Source organism: Phyllostomus discolor, chromosome 10, assembly GCF_004126475.2.
Source record: "Phyllostomus discolor isolate MPI-MPIP mPhyDis1 chromosome 10, mPhyDis1.pri.v3, whole genome shotgun sequence".
NCBI classification, from domain to species: Eukaryota; Metazoa; Chordata; class Mammalia; order Chiroptera; family Phyllostomidae; genus Phyllostomus; species Phyllostomus discolor.
In genome coordinates this window covers 30,655,724-30,676,507 of record NC_040912.2, presented here as the reverse complement: position 1 = coordinate 30,676,507, position 20,784 = coordinate 30,655,724, and the positions used below count along the sequence as shown (strand labels likewise).

General features: G+C 40.2%; 2 protein-coding genes across 2 annotated transcripts; one reads left to right on the top strand and one right to left on the bottom strand.

Moving 5' to 3' along the window:
- The first annotated feature begins 4 nt into the window (after positions 1 to 4).
- Positions 5 to 7,397, top strand: RBM48 (RNA binding motif protein 48). The gene is made up of 5 exons (XM_028526141.2): positions 5 to 158; positions 694 to 884; positions 2,027 to 2,172; positions 3,646 to 4,214; positions 7,077 to 7,397. Exons 1-5 carry the CDS (start codon positions 48 to 50, stop codon positions 7,161 to 7,163), a joined length of 1,104 nt encoding a protein of 367 aa, XP_028381942.1. The 5' UTR covers positions 5 to 47; the 3' UTR covers positions 7,164 to 7,397.
- A 139-nt stretch (positions 7,398 to 7,536) lies between these two features.
- LOC114508041 (EF-hand calcium-binding domain-containing protein 1-like) lies at positions 7,537 to 18,453 on the bottom strand. The gene is made up of 5 exons (XM_028526035.2): positions 15,782 to 18,453; positions 13,800 to 13,904; positions 11,723 to 11,877; positions 9,361 to 9,465; positions 7,537 to 7,828 (listed from the first exon to the last, which is right to left on the bottom strand). The coding sequence occupies exons 1-5, from the start codon at positions 15,960 to 15,962 to the stop codon at positions 7,778 to 7,780; spliced, it is 597 nt and encodes a 198-aa protein (XP_028381836.2). The 5' UTR covers positions 15,963 to 18,453; the 3' UTR covers positions 7,537 to 7,777.
- Between the last annotated feature and the right edge of the window lie 2,331 nt (positions 18,454 to 20,784).

Below are 20,784 nucleotides of genomic sequence, written 5' to 3'. Positions count from 1 at the left end.
GCAGCCCAGCGGATGTTGTCGTTTCAGCGACGGCCAAAACCGGCAACATGGCGTCGAGTGGTGGGGAACTCGGCGGCTTCTTCGACCACCACGTTCAAAAGGCTGTATGCGACACACGGGCCAAGTATCGGGAGGGGCGACGGCCCCGTGCAGTCAGGGTAAAGTGATTCTGGTTCCAATTTTTACCCTCAGGAGCTTTGTGTGAGTTGTAGTTCCACACGCCCAGCCTTTGTAAATAAAGCCTTGAAAGGCTGCAGTGAAATCCTTTATTCGTTGAAGATAGGTATGAGGAACCGTGGTAATCAGGTACCAAAGATTTTCGCGACTCCTTTGGTCAACTAGGAAGACGTCAGCCCTACGAAAACCGGTCTTTGTTTTAATCATTGTATCTTCCGTATTTACGGTGTTGCTTGCGACGTGGTAAGCACTCAATGAATATTTGACTCTTTCCAATAACTTCTATCGAGCCATCTTCCGGGAAAACACGTCAATTTAAGGTAGTCTATTTTATGCTTTAGTTGGGTGAATTCACGTGGGGTGAATTATCCTTTATTAGAAGGGCAGGGTTTTTTTCTGTTTTCCGCAGGCTGGTTGAAGAATATTTCTTGTTTTCTAAGCTTTTCGGTTTTTTTATAAAGCTGCTTGTTTAGGCTTATTGATGACATACATTTACCTTGTTTGCATTTCTTTTAGGTATATACCATTAATTTGGAATCTCGGTACTTGTTAATACAAGGAGTTCCTGCAGTGGGAGCAATGAAGGAATTAGTTGAGCGATTTGCTCTATATGGTGCAATTGAACAGTATAATGCTCTAGATGAATACCCAGCAGAAGACTTTACAGAAGTTTATCTTATTAAATTTATGAACTTACAAAGTGCAAGGTAATGTGCAATTTAGGTACTGTCTTATCTGCCTCCATTCCCATTGCTATTATTTTGGCCCCAGGTTTCCCCCATTCATACCTGAATTACCCAACAACCTAACACAGCCCTATGTTATTCTTTTCTTCCTCCAGTCTTTTTAAATGTTAGCCTTACCAGAATACTGTCCATCACATCATTCCCATGCTGTCATTCCCATGATAGTTTTGTCATGTAGTTTAAAAATTGGGTTGGGAGTGGGTTTTCCAGTTCCACTGTTTATTGACATCATGACCCTGGACAGGTTATTTATTGCTATTAAGCCTATTTTTCCTATTCTGTAAAATTTGTACAGTAAGAGGACCAGCTTATTGAGGTTGTATGAGGATGAAATGAGGTAATCTGTGTAAAGGGCTTAGAATAGCACCCCCTGTTCAGAATGCAGCAAACTTTAGCTATTGAGATTCCTACTGTTAGGCACCTGTGTGAATTGACCCCATGTACTTCATGCCTTTTGTATCACATAACTTCTGTTCCAAAAGGCTGTAATGTGAAATGCCTTATCTATTTTAATGTGACCCCTACTAATTTGTTCTAAGACTCATCTTTCCCTGGCTGTTAACACTTCATATTTTCTGTGTCATGAATAACACTGGCTGTCTACCATAAAGCACTTATTTTATGGGGTCAGATGTTGTTCTCAGGTTGCACTTATATGTAATCTCACTTCCCTAACTAACTTGCCAGCTCCTCGTGATTAGAGAAGGATATTTTCTAGAGTTTTTGCATTTTCAACAGGCCTTGGAATTTGACCTCTGGATTTGAATCCTAGCTCCACTAACTAGTGTGAGCATGGCGAAGTGATGCATCTCCCCCAGCCTCACTCTCCCCATAGGGTTGTTGTGAAGTGTTAATTCAAGTGAAGCTCTTAGGATACTGCCTGGCACGTGGTAAAATCTCAATCAGTATTTTGTATTACCCCTGGGCAGAGAAGTACTTAAATATTTATTGTAGTAATGTTTGACCAGTTATACATGTTTAATAAGTATTTGATAAATGATACCATCCTCTTGTTCTTTAGATCAGTGTGTTGCATACTAGTCAAGCTTTTATCCTAAGTAAACCTAGATTCATAAATCATCCTATCATGTATTTCTGTTTAGGATAGCCAAGAGAAAAATGGATGAGCAGAGTTTCTTTGGTGGATTGCTACATGTGTGCTATGCTCCAGAATTTGAAACAGTTGAAGAAACTAGAAAAAAACTACAAGAGAGAAAAGCTTATATAGCAAAAGCTACTAAAAATAAAGGTATGGAGAGCCTGTTACTAAAACCTATGTGTCAGGAATTCTGATAGGTATAGCATTATGGAGCTGTCAGCCTAGTGGGCAGAGAGGTAAATAAATGATGATAATGTTCAATAACTGTAGCAGGGTTCTTTGTAGCACCCAACATAATCTGGGCTGGAAAGACAGAGATGTTCGTTCGTGGAAGACTTCCTGTAGGATGAGAGAGATGGCTGAGTTTTGAAGGATAAGTAGACATTACTCAGGAAGGGAGAAGAAATGGGAAGGTGGGCCAGGTAACACGTTTAAAGGCCCAAAGGAATAAGTGAGCATCGTGAATCTTAAGGAACTGTGTGTTATATGAGATAACCACACACAGGGGCTTCAGGGAGATGACAAAAGCGGATAGGAAGTGAATGGTGAGAGGCCTTGTGTCCCGTGCAAGGAATTAAAATTTTAACCTAAAGTCAGTGAGAAACAATTAGGATCTGCAAACCAGCTGCTAATGTAAAACTGCCAGAAGTGGAAAAGTCTCACTGTTGGCCAGGAGCTGGCCAGATGCCCATATGCCCAACTGAGTTTCCCTAGACACATGTTCCAGGTGCCTGGAGTGGAGTCGTGGCTCTGGGATGCACACTGAAGGGCCAGAGCCGTCAGGACTGGATTAAGATAGTGCGTGCATTCTGGAATCTGAGTACTGCTAGAGGCTCTGATTACCGGACTTCCACCCTTTGGTTGAAAGAAAGAGTCAGTGTCCCTACAGCTGTTGAATATGGTGAGGTCAGGGCTGATTGGGGAGTGGGCATGTGGCAGTGGTGAAGAGAGAAATAAAGGAAGACTCTTGGAAAACTTACCTGAAAATTTGTTGAGAGAGCTGTTGAGAGTCCCTGGTCATTTGTAGACACTGAATTTTAACCTGTGGGATATGTAAATTAGTAGCTACACACAAACTTGTATATGTGTATGAGTGGCAAAGGAAATTACTAAATACGGGCCCACCATATTGCCTCCTTTAAAAAAAACTAGCACAAACTCAGCAGCATATACACTTATATAGTAGAATACCCTAAACTGTAAAGAAAAAAAAAGCAGCTTTGTATGTAACAACATGGAAAAACTCTCCAAGATCTACAGTTAACTGGAAAAGGCAAGGTGCAGAGAAATGGGTATTACAGAGGAGAAAGAGGTAGGTGGAAGGAAGAAAAGTAAGACATATGGGACAGATAAATAAGATAAAAATTGTGATTACTTATGGGGATGGAAACCAGGCATACAGGGAGCAAAGAAAGAATGTAGCTTGACACTACTGTCCTCCTATCCTTTTTAGCTTTTAAACCATGTGAATATGCTACCTGCTCAAGAAATAAAAATTTTAGGGTAGCATTTGTTAGCATTTTAAAGTAATGCTTGTTTTTAAAATAACTCTTTTCTGAATGATGAATGTAAATGCACCATTTCTGTTTCCCCTTCTCTCACCTTTTAAATGGTAATACAAAGATCATTTCGTGGCAAAGAAGAAACTGGTTACGGAGCATAGAGACACGAAAGGTTTTAGACAAGACTTCCATTCAAAGAAATCTGGATTTTGTGAAGCTGCTTTGAACACTTGTGCTGGGAACTCAGATCCTTGTCTCCCTTATTCTTGTGAATTACCTTTATGTTATTTCTCCTCACAATGTATGTGCTCATCAGGAGAGTACGTGGACAGAGCATCACACTCCTCTCAGGATGGCAGAAACCATGATGAAACAGTGGGGCATTGCAACCACAATGTTTCTTTGCAGAAAATGCCGGTGAAAACTTTCAAAAAATCAGTGGCGTGCCCTGGTGCTCAGAAGGCTATTACTCCTTCAGAGGCAGTGGACAGATTTATGCCTAGGACAACACAGCTACAGGAGCGGAAAAGACGAAGAGAAGATGATCGTAAACTTGGAACTTTTCTTGAAACAAGCAGGAGCAGTAATGAGGTTCTGATTGGGCCTTTGCTCCCAGACATACCTAAAGTGGATATGCATGATGACTCATTGAATACAACAGTAAACTTAATTCGGAATAAACTTAAAGAGGTAAGATCACTTGAAACTTCTCTGAGATGATTTGGTTATAGACTAACACTAAATGGAGAATTATTTATGAGAACAACAGTATTGCCATTAATATTTGTAATTTTTTGATGTGTCTTCCTGGAATTCTCTGTTAAATTAACTGAATTTTTAACAGATTTATATGCCTTGATACCATTAATCCTTATCTTAAACATTAAACAATACACGGTGGGCAAAAGGAGGTTTACAGTGTGAGTACACGAAACACGGAGTTTATTCTTGTATTATTTATTAACTATTGTATTATTTTCCATGTAAACAACTGTAAACCTACCTTCGCCCCGCCCTGTATACTGTATATCCCTCTCGCTATAAAGCAGAAAAGCAGTGGTGTCAGTCAGTGAGATCAATCCGTGAGAGCAGAGCCCTGGCCCTTCCCTGTTTTTTAAAGTGCCCCCCAAGCCCATGGTTCTGATACTAGCCAAAGGAGAGAACTATGGTATTGAAGTAAAATTATTACAATTTATTTTTCTCAAATTCAGAGTTATTTCAGATTACATTAAATTCAAAATGCTTATTGGCTTCTTTGATGGAGGTGACCACAGAGGAAGGTGAGGCTTCTAAAGATTAATTCTTAAGGTTTGCATTTCAAATGTAAACTTCTTGAATAGATTAGAACTAGATTTTTCTACTTAATAATTTAACATTTACACAATCATTTTTCAATTTCTGAGCACAAATAAAAGAAAGTTAACATTTGAGTTTGCTTTTAAAATACCTTTCTTGGGGTAAGACTTAGAAATCATAAACTAAGGGAGAAAGGCCATTCTCTTAGGTTCAGAAAGTGCTTTTCACACTATTGTACATGTTTTATAATGTGATTAAGCAGGGGATTGAGGTAGCTTAATTAACTTGGTATTTTTTTACCTGAAAATTATCTGATTAAGGATAAGGGTTTCTTTTTTAATAATAATAATTAAAATCCATCCATGCAGCCCTGGCTGGCATGGCTCAGTTGGTTGAAGTGTCGTCCTGTAGCCGAAGGGGTTGTGGGTTTGATTCCCAGTCAGGGCACATACCTAGGTGGCAGTTCAATCCCTGGTCCAGGCACAGGCACGTAAAAGGGGAAAGCAATTCATGCTTCTCTCTCCCTTCATCTCTCTCTAAAATAAAAAAAGCAATGAAAAGTATGTCCTCAGATGAGGATTTAAAAAACAAATCCATGGACACAATTTCTATGTCTAAGCCTCTTTTTAAATTTTTTAGTTTGTGCTGGTGCCCTTCCTTCTTCACATACAGCTGAACTGGGGCACAGGTGCAGATGCATGGCTGTCTGAGCCAGAGCTGACTGTGTTTTCGAGAAAACTGTGTTAGATCCAAAGCCCATGTATGGAAATAGAACAACATCCCCACACCCCGCCATTCCTGACACCCCCAAACCCACCTTCTCTTTATTTAACCGAAGTGCTCATCACTTTCTAGAAATAATATAACACTCCTTTTTTACTGTCAGTCTTCAGTCTTCCAGAATTTAATATTCATGAAAGCAGAGATTTTTTTTTGGCCTGATAGATCCCAAACTCCTAACATACCATTGGCACTTAATATTTAGTGAATGAATAACTAAACAAATCATGTATTCACTATGTTTACTGCTGTGTTAAAAATTTTATCCAGCCCAGGCTGGTGTGGCTCAGTGGTTGAGTGCTGGCCCACAAATCTAAGGGTCGCTGGTTCGATTCCCAGTATAGAGCGCATGCCTGGGTTGCAGGCCAGGTCCCCATTGTGGGGTGCCAAGAGGCAGCCACACATTGTTGTTTCTCTCCCTCTTTCTCCCGCCCTTCCCCTCTGTCTGAAAATAAATAAAATCTAAAAAAAAAGAAAAGAAATTTATCCACATATTGTCAAGGCTTCAAAAGAATCATGGAAAATTAAAACATTTGATTTGTGAAGAAATGCTATACTTTACTTGGTGTTTTATTCTAAAATATTTTATATAGTAATATAACATTTGTATAATAATAAATATTATATTTGTATAGTAAGAAGTTAAGAGAAAATATTTGTATAATAAGAAATAAAGAGAAAAAGTCATAGAGCAACAAAAAGGAGAAATACTAAATTTAATTTACCAGGTTCTAATAATTTTCTATTTTAAGTGAAGACCAATTTACTCTGCTTTAACTTATTGTCTACTCATTTTTTCAGGATGTTTGATTTCATTTTCCCTAAGAAATTAAGGCCATTTCTGATTATTTCTTCAAAATTTTCATCCCCTCCCCACAAGCGTCCATGTCCCTAAATACATCAGACATTATCACTCTTTCAGGGTATATGCAGCCAGGCTACGTATCTGTATCCAGAAACAACAGGTGACTCCAGATCTATGAAGGAATGTGAAAGTAGAGCATATGTGTACTTCTCTCCCCTCAATTCCTTTTCCCTGTTAAATTTCTTTTGAAATTTTACTTCCATCAATGTTTGGACAGAAAACTTTGTTCTGTGCCTAGATTGTAGGCTGAACCTTGAACTTGAGCTAGCTCTGCTTCAAACATGATAGCAAGGATTGAACTACTGGGTATCTATCCTACCTCTTCTGATAGTTAATTTACTCTTGTACTATAAAAATTAAAATTTGGCCCTGGCTGGTGTAGCTCACTGGATTGAGCGTGGGCTGCGAACCAAGGGATCACCGGTTCGATTCCCAGTCAGGGCACATGCCTGGGTTGCGGGCCAGGTCCCCAGTGGGGGCACATGAGAGGCAACCATACATTGATGTTTCTCTCCCTCTCTTTCTCCCTCCCTCCCTCCCTCCCTCTAAAAATAAATAAAATCTTTAAAAAAAAATTAAAATTTGTTGGTTCTCTTCTTTTTTTAAACTAGGTGGCTTCACCTGTGCCAAAGCCTCCAGAAGACAAGTTGGAAGAAGTGCATACAAGCCATCCATTAAAACAAAGAAGAAGAATATAGATGACTAGTAGCAAATTAATATTTTCTAAAGGAGTAATTTATTTTTTATTTTTAGCCTGTCATTTTAATTCTTGAAGAGATTTGACTATTGGTATTTTTTTTCAATGCATTCTTCTTTGTAATTTTGTTCAAGCTACTTGTCTAATTTACTTTCATCTTTTAAAATTAGTTTATTGTGGATAAAATACATGCCAGCCAACTGTTTCCCTTAATAAAACTTTTCCAGTAACTCCACCCAGTGCCTTTGCTTATGTCTTATTGGCTAGAACTGGGCCCATGACTGTTCCAAACTGAGAAGTCTGGGATAGTGAATGTTTTAGGTTCCGCCTCCTGTGGTTGAGGAAGCAAGAGAAAGAGGGTTGGGAGTGCCTGATTCACAGTATTTGCCACAAGACCCAAGGTTGCTAGCTAACTTAAGTAAATAAAATAGCTTATCATTACCTGTTATAGATGCTATTTTGATCCATACTTAATATTACAGAAACAGTTCTTACAACATTACCTCTCACACTGCAGTAACTATATGTGAATTAATTGAAGGAAATAAGTATAGCAACCAAAATGTTTTTTATTTTAATATAAGTATTGAGTGATTCACATGCAAAAACTAGAAGTCAGGATGTGTCTAGGTGTCTGAATGCCAGGGCTTCAAAATCAAGACAAATCTGTAAAGTAAAAAAGTTAAACTGTTAGAACAAAGCTGAAATTAGAAATTTACATACTTTACTAACTTGTAAGAAGAATTTACTTGATCCAAGGCAGAAACAAATTAGAATTTGTAAATACTAGACTTCTACCAGTACTTTTAGTACACATTTTCTTTTCTGTTAGTTCACCACACAATGGAAATCTAAGTATATCCAGGCTGTTTCCATATTTTCACTGGTAAAAAATAACTGAAGAAGGCACCAAAAAAAGATTCCAACTCAACTGGCTTGGGGTAGGGTCTGAGATTCTGTTCTTCCTGGAAGTTCTTAGTGATCCCGTTGCACTGGCGCAGGCTACACTGAGTAGCAAGGCTCTAGAAAAGGGCCACAGTCCCTGGGAGCAACTGAAGAGCTGCTGGTGCTCCATCCAGACCTAAATAGTTACTCCAACCAAGTCCACTATACTATAGTGTTTTCACCCATCAGTCTCATAAAATGAGAAGTCTGCCTTTCACACATTGCTTTTTACCAACATTTCCAGAAAATTAAAATGTGGGAATAGCCCTGGCTAGGTAGCTCAGTTGGCTGGAGTGTCGTCCCATACACCAAAAGGTTGTGGGTTCGATTCCCAGCCAGGGCTCATACCTAGGTTACAGGTTTGATCCCCAGTTGGACCAAACTGTACAAAAGGCAGTTTGTACAAAAGGCAGCCAATTGGTTTTTCTTTTTCAAATCAATAAATATCCTCTGGTGAGGTTTGTTTTTTTTTTTTTTTAAATGTGGGAATAAAATATGGTGGAACAAATGAAGAGCAAGAGCTGAGATGGCTAAGGATAGTTTAACATCAAGTTCATTCACAAAAATCTAAGTTACCAGAGAATAAAAAATTTCCTTAGGGAAAAAAAAAGTCTTTATATATCATGTTTGCAAAGCATGGTTGATCAAAAGTAAAATTAAAGGAAATGTTAATGAGTCAAATAAATTATTAGGCTGGTTCCTAGAGCTCAGAAAACTCGTCAAATTCAAACAAAACGTTATGGCCACAAAACACTAAAAAATACTAAGTATGTGCCCAAATTTTTTAAAACATTTTTTTCTCATTGGCAACATTTGGGTTGAAAGAAGTCAAGTTTTCTCCTTAGCAGTTCTTGCTGCATCTGCTGTATTCACTGTTCTGTCCCTTAAGCAAGCTCAATACGCCCTGGTTTTCTTTGGGAAAATACTAACATACAGGAAATCAGGATGAGTAGAGCTGAAGTTACAGGCTTAAAAAAAAGTGTTGAATTTCTCTGAGAAAATATTAACATACTTGAGTATATTAGGAAATCAGGACTTGAGTATAGCTGAGGTTGCAAGCTAAAAAAAAGTGTTTATTGAATATGATTACTTAAATTGTCACTACTGTTTTGGTTCCCAAACAACTAGGATGGGGCTGAACCCTTCATGGTTGCCCAGACTTAGCAGGGAGATGAAGCCCTACAAAGGTGAGTGTCTGGCAAGTGTTGTTTTCAGAATCTTTAACATGTTCCCTCAGCCAACTTGGGCTGTACCTTTGCTTCCGGTAAACATTGTCCAAACACCTCCAACAGAAGTTTCTCTTCCTTCACTGCTTTCTCAAAGTCTGCAAACGATATCTTGCCATCGTTGTCATAATCCTAGAGAGGAAGATGATTTCTTGATAAATGATTGAGTAGTTTTTACTTTTGCATGGAAAAGAACTGTCTAGAATGAAAGGTTACACCAAATAAAACTAGGTTCACATTCCTTAGGCACTGCCTACATAAGTCAAAAAGTACTCCTTGGCCCTGGCCAGGTGGCTCAGTTGGTGAGAGCACCATCCCAATACATCAAGGTTGTGGGTTTGATCCCTGGTCAGGGCACATACAAGAATCAACTAATGAATGCATAAATAAATGGAACAACAAATCTATATTTCTCTCAAATCAATAATTTTTTAAAAAAGTATTTAAGGAGGCCACTTACTTTATTCCTATTAATTGTAGAAACATTCCCGGTATTATGGACTGAATGTGCATCCCCAAATTCTTATGGCTCAATCCCCAATGTTATATTTAGAGGTGGGGTTTTTACAAGGTAATTAGGTTTAGATGCTTTCATGATATAATTAGTATTCTTTTAAGTAGAGAAAGAGACCCCCTCTCTGCCGTGTCAGGACATACTGAAGAGGTGGCTGTCTGCAACCCAGGAAGGGAGCCCTCACGGGGAAGTGAATCAGCTGGCACCTTGACCTTGGACTTCCCAGTCTCCAGAACTGTGAGAAATAAATTCCTATTGTTTAAACCACCCAGTGGATGGTAATTTTTTTCATAGCAGCCCAAGCAGATGAACACCTGAGTTACATTATATCAAATGTAGCCCCATACTCTAAATAGACAAGACAAAAAAATTCAGAGGAAGCCCAATACCACTATATTGCTATTTTTTGTGATAAAATAAGTGCCATAGGGCAAAAATTCTCAAGCTTGATTTTTAGTAGAACTTGTTCCTCAAAGGATCTCTTACTTGGAAGCCCATTATGCATTCAATAAAAAGGATAAAAGAGCAGCCGCTCAGTTCAGGAGCAAGGTACCGGGAGGCAGAGCACTGACGGTTCCAGATGGACTAGAGCCATGCAGGCCACTGCAAGGCCTTCAAGGACGGCTGGGATCGAGACAGGTGGAGAGGTCTGGGGAGGGAGTGCAGAACAGCCCGAACTGAATTACAGCAGTAAGCAGGAGAGTAAGTCAGGAAGAAGAGAGACCTGCCTGGCGTGGAGCGTCCATGACAGGGACTATGGGTAATTGAGTAGGTCATGGGGGAGCACGTGTGTAGATTATGAATGCCTTTAACTGCTTAAATGGATTTGGATTTTATGTTTTTCTTCACTTCTGAGCATAACCAAATCAGGATAATCAGGGTTGTTGAAAATCTAATTTAGAGAAAGTTTGGAATAATTTGTCAGAAGAAGGTTCACTCCATAACATTTCTTTCCAACAAGGAGGGCTGGGTTTGGTGTGAGGGAATACACTGTCTCTCGAGAATCCTACCCTGAGCCCTAGAAGGGTCTGCTGAGAGTACTTCTGATGGGAGAGGATACTCGAGTCTGTGCGAGCCGAGTGTGAGACTCGGCCGTCCACATCATGTTTCTTTCCCGAACTCCAGAGTAACGGGTGAGCCGGGCTCTGGCTGCCTTAAGGCCACAATCTTCACTGGTATCCAGTTTAAGGTCATAGTGAGAAAAAGGCCAGAAATTACTATGTCCATAATAAATCAGTATTATTTTGGTTTCATTGAAGGATGAATTCTGCACCCGGTTTTCTAGTGTGTAAACCTACCGGCACTTCAGCTTCCTCATCTGCAAAATTGAGATAATTTGTTCTTCCTAGGGTTGTTTTGAGGATAAAATGAGTTCCTACACTAAGTTCTGTGAAGGGTCTGGCATACAGTAAGCATTCTATAAGGAACAACTATTTTTATTATTAGGTTATTTTGTTACAGTTAAGTGTTTCAACAAATTGGAAGGCTAAAGTTATAAAGACAGACTGGAATAGCATCCAGTTTTATACAAATTAAACCTGGAGCTTCCCCCCTAATTAATGAGACTTTATTGGTATTAAAATATTTTAAACTACAAAAATTAACATTAATTTGGTGGGGTGATTAATCACCCATCGCCCAACAATTCCATAAACATTTACTGAGCACCCACTGTCAGCCAGGCACTGTTGTAGGCCATGGGTAGGGCAGAGAACAAACAAAAACTCCTGCCCTCATACAGGTTACATTTATTATATGTGCTGCCGAAGCGAGCACTAGGTTACATTTATTATGGAGGGAAATGGTCTCTTCATCTTCAGCTTTATCCAACATCCACTTGACTGGATATAAAGAATTACAGCTTTTCATTCTTACCATTTTCTTCAGTGTTATGTCTACCAGCTCTTTTACTCCTTCATCAGTCTCTTCCTTGGATGACAGTTGGTGTAGGCTGTTCCTCAGCAGGTCAAATATTTCCTCTCGAGAAATGTAGCCATCGTCGCCATTCAAATAGTAAACTTCAAAACAGACTTTTCAAAGCATAAAGTTTAAAGACTTGGGTAAGGATAGTTACAATGTCATTAATCTTCTCCTTAGTTATTTCAACATATAATAAAAAATAAAAAATTATACAACCTACAATTATTGGCCTATATGGTGACCGATTTTAAAATAAAGTACCCTTTATTATATTTCTTTCTACAAGATTAAATACCCCTTGGAATGTGAAAAGACTTACAACATCAGGATTTTTAAATAGAGCTGCAATAAAGGGGATACATATTTTTAAATCTTTGATCATACAATACACATATACATATGTGTACGAAATCTCAGTATTGATTCTCTTCTTCCATAGAGTACAAAATAAGCACATACTTTGCTATGTCACTGACAACATCAGCATCTTTGGGAAGTGAGTCTGTCCCCTCCTGGGGGCAACCCATCTGTACTACCGGACACATTCCATCTCTCCCGGGAGTGACTGGCATCTCACGAGGTAAGGGCTACCGCGGCTCATTCATTCATCCCCAGGTGCTTACTCAGGCCCTGGGCATACAGCAGTGAAAGAGCTCTGGTGGTTTTGTAATCCAGTTAAATGTTTTGGCAAAAGCAATAGAACCACGTATAAAACTCCAGAGTGATCAGATCAGCTTTGTGTTTCTTTGAGTTTCTCCTAACCTGTTGTACACATGAGTTTGCAACACAACCTTACTAGAAGTGGTATTTTCCCCCAGATTGATATATCCTGAATCTATTGATATATTCCATATTCATGGAGGTGAGGTTAGAGGGGAAAAAATTTTTGATAGTGAGATGCTATTCAATCATGTATGGCTACTTTTGATATCATAACCATTTTTACCAGATAATAGAATTACCACAAGAATTTACACCCAAGAAACCTAGCTTTTCACTTTTCAGTGAGGCTTTTGTATAGGAATGTTGCAACAAGCTTAAATGGCAACTATATTTAAATGTTACCCTGTAAAAAATTAGACTGAAGAAAATAAAACTAGGAACAATAAAGTATAAATGTCAGAAAGTTGATGATTTTTTTAATGTTGCTATCACTGTATAAATGTGTTTAAATTTAGGGATCTTCTTTTGAACATCCAAACCCAAATCCAAGTGGAAGAATGAGAAGGAATAGAAATTTTGCTTACTTCCTCAGAACACCACAGCCTTAAGCAACTTGATGTGAAGCAATATTTCCTTGGAAACTGGTATTTAAAATTGGTTAAAATTCTCTTTCTGGGGTTTCTCACCCCAAATCTTGGCTCCATAGGTGTAAACCATAGGAAATACACATCACTCCAGTGTTAAGGTAGGGTGAGGCCAGAGTTATTTCTAGGCAAAATTCTAGGTGAACCAGGAGATTTTTATTTCTTTTCTGTAAGAAGCTCTCTTTATAATCCTCCCCCTTTGTCCTCAGGTGTTCCCCTCTTTACACTCATCTACACTAAGTGGAGCATCTGTGTCTGGGGTTTAACGTGTGCTTTACCTCATTTTGTGTCTATTCCTCACATTTTTTCAATGAGAAGACAAGCAATGGCCCTAACGTGACTTGCACATTGCCCCATTGGAAGGCCTGTTTGCGGCTGAGCCCAGAGGCAGCCTCAGAAGCCTCCATCTTGCAAGTTGATTGGAGTTGGCATAAGCCCCGGCCCTTAGTTTCAGTCACTAGCCTGGGCCTAAGCCAAAGACCCATCCTGGTGAGCTTTACAGAGCCAGTGATGAAAGTGTTTGAGGAACCTGGAACTAGGCACTCTCCTGTGAAACAGGCCATCCATTTCATCTGCTTTTTATTTTTAAAAGCTGCCATGCACTATTTTTGCAAGGTTGCTATAGAGAACACTAATTTTATGTTTTTTAAAAACTTGCAACATTCACTGAATACAAAATGGGCAGTATATATTAGTAAGCCAGAAATCCCATTTAGGATCCTTACATTTCAGCTTTTCTTCAAAAGTCCCTCGAAGAAACACTGATAATCCTGCAACCCACTCATTTACGTTTATGCAGTTATCATTGTCTTTGTCAAATGCAAAAAATACTGAAAAAAAGAACACATAAGTGTATTATAACTTACAGCTATTTTATAATTCAAGAGTATGTATATTTGTAAGAATAGATTTTAAAAATTTTCCTCCCAAACTGAGAGGGGAAAAAGGGCTTTGCCACAATCTTTCTTGAAAGAGTCAAAATTAGTCTAATATGTTTCCCCCAGATTTTCATAGGAAGAAAAGAGCCATTCTCCTCCATGATCATGATGAGCTTCATTTGTGATGTTTTATACAGTTACTATAAGCCAAGAAGTCCAATGATGGAGCCAATCAATGTGGTTATTTTTATTCTAAAAAAGTGGCAAAATGCTGTTCTAAAGAGTTTGTACAATGCCCAAAGGTAAATTACTAAAATAATGCACTATTTTAAAATTACCTATGAAATCTTAGTTTATCCCAAAGAAAATAAAATGTTATCAATTCTGGGGAGTGATGGATATGTTAATTATTTTTATTATGGTTATGGTTCCAAGGGTGTACATATATATGTCAAAACTTACCATATTAAACACTAAAAATCTGTTAGTGAAAATGGATCACAGTAAATAACTTCCTATTTTATGATAAATAAATGACCTTTGATTTTTTCAGTATAATGAGTATCAGTTTTGCACTGACTGACACATTTTTCATTTTTATGAGGAAAAGGTTGTTTAAAAATGTATACATCTACGGCATATGAATCCACAGACATCACGATTAAAAGCCACATGCTTATCTTTGAAAAACAATGCTGCTATCTTATTTAGTCCATTCCTGGTTACCTCTCCAACTGGTAGTCATGAGATAAATCCTGAGTGAGCTTACACTAAAAACCATCCTGACAATAAAGTCAACTACTGACTTGCATTGTCAGCACGACCAGGATTGTCTTTTTAGTTTGGCATTAAAAATTTCAAAGTCTTTGACAAAAATTAAACATATATTTGCCATATATTAATCGACATAGATATGTATGCCATATTGTTGGGGTCCGCCCTGCCAGGTCTCAGGAAGCTGTAACCCCCCGTGACTTAGGCTGAGTGAGAGACCTCCAGACCAGGAGCCACTTAGGAGACAAAACTTATTTCCCTGGCATGAACGCTGCCTGTTCTGTGCCTGGCCTCCTATGCTTGATCAGTTAGCCAATGACGGGTAAGGCTTCCCACATAGGGAATCGCCTAAGACAGGCATGATCATAAGGAGGCCTCAGGGAAGAGACTCGGGGCTGTGGAAATGAAGGGGTGATGGACATCAACCCCTGCCCCCTCGGCTTTGTCAAAGCCTGAGCCCTTGTTCTTAGATGTGAGAAATCCAAGTCTCCTGGCTGCCTTTGTCTCCTCTGCCCGACTCAGGCCTGAGGAAATAGCAGGGGCGGTGCAGTCCAGACCAGAGTCAGTGGACCCCCGGGGTAATCAGGCCTGGGACATAGAATACGCAAGATCCTGTGAGATCTGTTTGCTGGAGGATGTTATTAAATTAGAATTTGAAGGCACAGACAGGAAACCAAAACTAGCCCTTTGAGCCCTGTAGTCCTTTCAAATGATAAAATTCCAAACTTTGCCCAGAATCACAGCCGGAGTTCTGTGAGTCCCTTTGAAAATTTACCTATTCCTTGTGATCTTCCCTGCCAAACTGTGAATCCACAAACTGTGTCTATATTCTTAATACAAATCTGCTTGGGCGAAAAAACAAGGCGCTCTCCCCTAGAGAGAGTGGCCGTTTCGTCCCTATTTCCCCATAGGACCTGGTTGTCTCTGTGTATGTTTTTCTCATGTTTCGATGAGCATCTGCAGCAGGGATGGATACTGCTGGCCGGTGTCCACCATACCATATATACATGTTTGCTGTTCAGCTTGGCCCGTTTCAGTCTCTCATGCCTTCTTACCCCTATTCATTAGCTTCTCGTCAGTCATTCCAAACAAGCTGTAAAGGATCGTCCGGAAGGCATTACGGTCTAGCCCAGCATTATCAAGTCGCACATCGCCTCTTCCCACCAAGCGCTGAAAAAGTATTATCAGACACTCTACTTCACTTTTTTTGACTGTAAAATGAAAATATAAATACATGTGAGTCCATCGTTGAGTTCTCTAGCGTAATTAAAAATATTTTACTAAAAAGCTGTTTTTCCTATGATGCTAGATGCCCTAGTGGTTTTTAAAATATGACATGGGCTTGTTCCTTAAGAGCTTACCCTGTTAAGATGGGGCTCACTCAGAAAGAGGAGCTGGGCCATTTTCACTGGAGTGGGCTTTGAATTGGGCCTTGAAGGATGCACAGGATTTTTATAGGAAGGAATGAGTTGGGGTGGTGGAGAAGTGGAAAATTCCAGGGAGAGGGGACAACATGAGTAAAGGAAAGAGGGAGAATGGGGGGAGCTGGAAAGAAGTGAAAAATACGATTGAAGAGAATGGCCTGATGGTTGAGGGCTTTGAATGCCTGGCCAGAGGATTAACATTTATTTTACTGAAGTGTTTCCCATGGTATCATCTTTGGATCACCTGTGTGAGAAGCAACCCCCTTGCCATTGCTTGTTCAACATGCAAATTCCCAGGCCTTGCCCTAGACCTCTCTCAGAATCGTTAACCGTAGGCCCAGGAGATGAGCTTTTAAACAAGAGCTAGGTTGACTCTTCCATGCCTTAAGAGTTGAGAAGTGGCAAGCTGTATTGAAGCGCAGAGGCCAGGCTTGGAGTGATGGGGCTAGAGAGGTGGACATGAGGTCAGAGTGGGGAGGGAGCCTGAGATACTGTAAAGAATCAGTAGGACTTGGTGACTGATTTTCAAACCGAAACTTTTTAATGCTCATATATCTGGATCTTACTCCAGGCTTAGAAAACTAATGGTAGATTTAAGTGCACAGGTGTTTCTAATGCACCATCCGGACCGAGAACTCCGGGCTCAGACTTAGTGGGTTGGGGGTACTAGGCTTAAGCATTTGGGTTCTACTCCCATTTCTGAGAAACTAAATAGCTGACAGACGGACAAGTCACAAAGCACCTTATGCTTTGGAGTCCTCACCACTACAAATTACGTGTTTGTCTGTCCAGATGATCTCTCAAATTTATAAAAGTCTAATTCTCTGAATCAAAGGTTGAGAGAACCAAAAGAGGGGGAAAGCTGGTTAATATTTTTCTTTTTCTCTTCCCTGTCCTCCCTCCCTTTTTCTTTTCTTCTTTCTTTCTTTTTTTTTGTTTTTTGAGGAGGGGTGGCAGGTGGGGAAGGTGGGAGAAAAAAAAGATTATTTTAGATGCTGTCTTTGAGATGATTTCAGGTTACCCAGTAGAAATTAATGACAACATATAGTAAATATGCAGTTTACAATAGGGTTTCCACTGTGGTCAAAATAACTTGATTCTTAGCACAATGACTGACAAAGAAGCAATTACAAAGTTACCTAAAAATACTATTCTATGAACTGCCAGGCTTCACACTGTAGCTATTAGCCCTAATATATGAAACCAAAGGTCTTTTTTATCCATCCAGTAAGCATTTATTAAGGGTCTTCCATGAACCAGGAAATAATTACTCCATGGCTCCTGCCCTCAAGATTGTTACACTTTGGTGGAGATAAGGAAGTGCAGTAAAGTAGAATAAGCACTGTGATTGATGCTGGTTGGGGGCAACCCAAAGGAAGGATTTGGGAAGAGATGGTAAGTAATTAAGAAGAGCCCCAAAGAGGAAGTGCCACGAGCTAAGACCTGCCGAAGGAGTGAGCATTAGCCAGAGGAGAAAGCTTGAGTGCGTGGAGGCATGTTCTGAGAGCTGCAGATGTTCTGGTGTTGGCCCTGTGGCAGAACTGTTTGCAGACAATGGGGAGCTTACTGAAAAACTTTGGCACGTTAACAGGATCAGACTTGCATCTACAGAAGATCACTTGGGCATGTTCTTGAAACTGCCTTATGGGGAATCCAGATGTGACAGGTTGCTACTTCCCCAAAGACCACTGAAACCATCTTTCCCCCCGCCCACATGCTCTTCTTACGATATGATGTAGATATGTCACCCCCAGAGAGATGGGGACTGTCTCCCTCCCTTGAAATTAGGACTTTTGTGCTGGTTTCCTTTCAACCACGTAAGTGTACAATGGAACCAGGGAACGTGACTTTTCAAGGTTATGTGGCAGAAAGAGATGCAATTGCTGAGGACAAAAACTTGGAGACACTGGTTTTTTTTTGTTTGTTTTTTTGGTGGAATGTGAAGAAAAAGGGCACTCAAATGTAGACACACTCTATCAAGTGCATAGTAAGACATTTGTCATGCTCATTCTGGAGAACTATTACCCGAGTGGAAATGTTAGCACCAACACTAGCATGAATTAAAAGGGTCCCTGAAGAGAGTGAGGGTTAAGCTGCTCTGAGTCAAAGCAATCTAGGATTGTAGACAGTCTCTGGTGGGTAACTTTTTTTGAGTTTATCCATGTGGCTTGCATTTCATTGTATCTACAGGCCTTATTACACACGTGGAGAAGGAACAGTTGTGATATTTGAGAAGTCGTGGGTAGTTGAGAATGGTGTTGAGATGCCAGAGTTTGACTCATGTTATTAAACAACTTAGTTTACACTAATTTTATTATTTTTTAAAGATTTCATTTTTATTATTTATTTTTAGAGATAGGGGAAAGGAGGGAGAACGGCAGGGAGAGAAACATCAGTGTGTGGTTGCCTTTCATGTGGCCCCCAGCAGGGACCTGGCCCGCAACCCAGGCATGTGCCCTGACTGGGAATTGAACTGGCAACTCTCTGGTTTGCAGCCCATGCTCTATCCACTGAGCCACACCAACCAGGGCAGTTTACAATAACTTTAGATTTCCAAGGGATGCAATGAGGAGTTCCCATGAACTCTTCAGTTTCTCCCTTTACATCTTACATAAATAACCATGGCACATTTGGCAAAAGTAATACACGAACTCTGGCACATTGTCATCGGCTAAATTACACACTTACCAGGCTTTCCGCTAGTGTTCTGCTTTTTTATCCCGGGATTCATTTGGCTGTCATGTTTCCTCCAATCTGAGTTTTCAGTTTTCCTTGACCTTATTTTAAGGATATGTCTTAATTTAGCTTTGTCTAACATTTTTCTCATAATTAGACCATTTGTGTTTTGTGGAAGATTACAAGATAAAGTGTGATCCTTGTCATCTCACTTCAGGGGCATACATGTAGCCCTGATTACTTGGTTAAGCTAGCAAGTACAGGTTTCTCTGCTGTAGTTACCGTTTTCCTTCTCCACAATCTTCCTTACAGGCCAGTCTCTCAAAGAAAAGGGAGTCAGGTGCCACTACTTGGAAAGGGGTGTCTATACCATTATTCAGAATTCCTTTGTAAGAAGGGTATCTCTTTTCCTTTTATTATGTCCCTATGGAGTTACATATAATTTATACCAATATTGTTATTTCATTCTCCAATTGCTCCCACTTTGGCCATTGGGAGTTTTCAGGCTGGCTCCTGTGTTTCGCATGTCCCCACCCTTCTGCTTTTCCACACTTACTTGTTTTCTGGCACTACCTGCCAGCCTCACCTCTATCCTCCCTGACAGAGAACAAGAAAAGAAGATGCATTGGTCTCTGCCTTATTCCTAGCACAGAGCTACAACCTTGTGCTTTTCTAAGTGACACAAGCATGAGGAGCATCATTTTAGTCTTTGGCCCGAGTTCCAAACAAAGCTTGTAAATCCTAAATTTCTATGTCCTGGGTGACAGGAATGGCTTTTGTTCTCATGAGGTGACTGTTGGTGGCTCCTGGACACAGAAAGACCAAGCCAAGATTAAAAACTTGGACCTTTCAGCCCCACCCACCAACCTTCAGGGAGGACCTAGAATCTCCTGATGATCTATCACGTGCATGTGAAGGCTCCAGGAAACCCACCACAATGCAAGGTTTGGGGATGTTCTGTGCTGCTGAACACAAAGGTGCTTAGAAGCAGGCATAGTTCTGCAATCCTCCCCACATACCCTGTTCTTTGCAGCTGGCTGTTCCTATCTTTTCACAATAAATTGCTCATTTAGTAAGTAAACTGTGTCCTAGGTTATGTGAGCCGCTCTAGCAAGTTAATTGAACCCCAGGAAGGGGTTGTTGGAACCTGAGACTCAGTCAATTGGTCAGAATCTGTGGCACAGATAACCACCTGGACTTGACTGGCATCTAAAGAGGGGGGAGGGAGGACTGAACTCTTAACCTGTGGGATTTCATTCTATCTCCAGGTAGTGTTGGCACTGAGTTAAATGTAGGTCACCCAGCTGGTATCAGAGAACTGCTTCCAGGGAGAAACCTCCACAGGTGGTGGACATAAGTGATAGATGTATGAGTGTGGCAGTAGTGTCAGAGAAATGAATTAGTGCTGGCTTTTCCTCTACGCCGTTCAGCTTTGTCAAGGAATCCTGTGTGTGTGTGTTTCAAATTGGCGATTGCTACTTTGAAACCAAGGTTTAGGTACTTGGTGTGCTGTGGCTACTGGGGTGTTAATACTTCTAAGCCCTCTCAGTAGACATAGCAAGGAAGTAAGTATGTCTACGAGCCTACGTAGGCACACCCATTGTTATGCCTCACAAATAGAGCAAAAGCCAAGTACCGGACTAGTTGGCCTGTAGGTGGTCCTGGGCCAAGTGCCAGAAGAGACAATTGCATGAAAAACTCATGTACACTCAGGGGGGTGGGGGTAGGGGGCTCATGAATCCACAAAGGCAAGTCATACTACATTTAACTTATTTCTCCCCCAATAGGAGTAGATCAGAGAAATGCAGTCTACAAAAGTATTCCAACTTTAACGGGCACGTGACAGTATCTCTCATCATTATGTTAGGACCGATTCAGTACCATGTAGAGCCCACAGAGCACAATGGTAGGCTCTCAAATGTTCGCTAAGCAATCACCAAGCAGTTGTCACGTGGAGA

What these genes read in the sequence shown, in the direction of transcription:
- RBM48 (XM_028526141.2), top strand. Translation starts at nt 48, where the DNA reads ATGGCGTCGAGTGGTGGGGAACTCGGCGGCTTCTTCGACCACCACGTT. An exon ending in AAAAGCTACTAAAAATAAAG is followed by an intron (nt 2,173 to 3,645) that starts GTATGGAGAGCC and finishes GGTAATACAAAG; the next exon opens with ATCATTTCGTGGCAAAGAAG. An exon ending in TTCGGAATAAACTTAAAGAG is followed by an intron (nt 4,215 to 7,076) that starts GTAAGATCACTT and finishes TTTTTAAACTAG; the next exon opens with GTGGCTTCACCTGTGCCAAA.
- LOC114508041 (XM_028526035.2), bottom strand. Translation starts at nt 15,962, where the DNA reads ATGTATTTATATTTTCATTTTACAGTCAAAAAAAGTGAAGTAGAGTGT. An exon ending in ACATAACACTGAAGAAAATG is followed by an intron (nt 9,466 to 11,722) that starts GTAAGAATGAAA and finishes CTTCCTCTCTAG; the next exon opens with GATTATGACAACGATGGCAA. An exon ending in AATGTTTACCGGAAGCAAAG is followed by an intron (nt 7,829 to 9,360) that starts GTACAGCCCAAG and finishes TTTACTTTACAG; the next exon opens with ATTTGTCTTGATTTTGAAGC.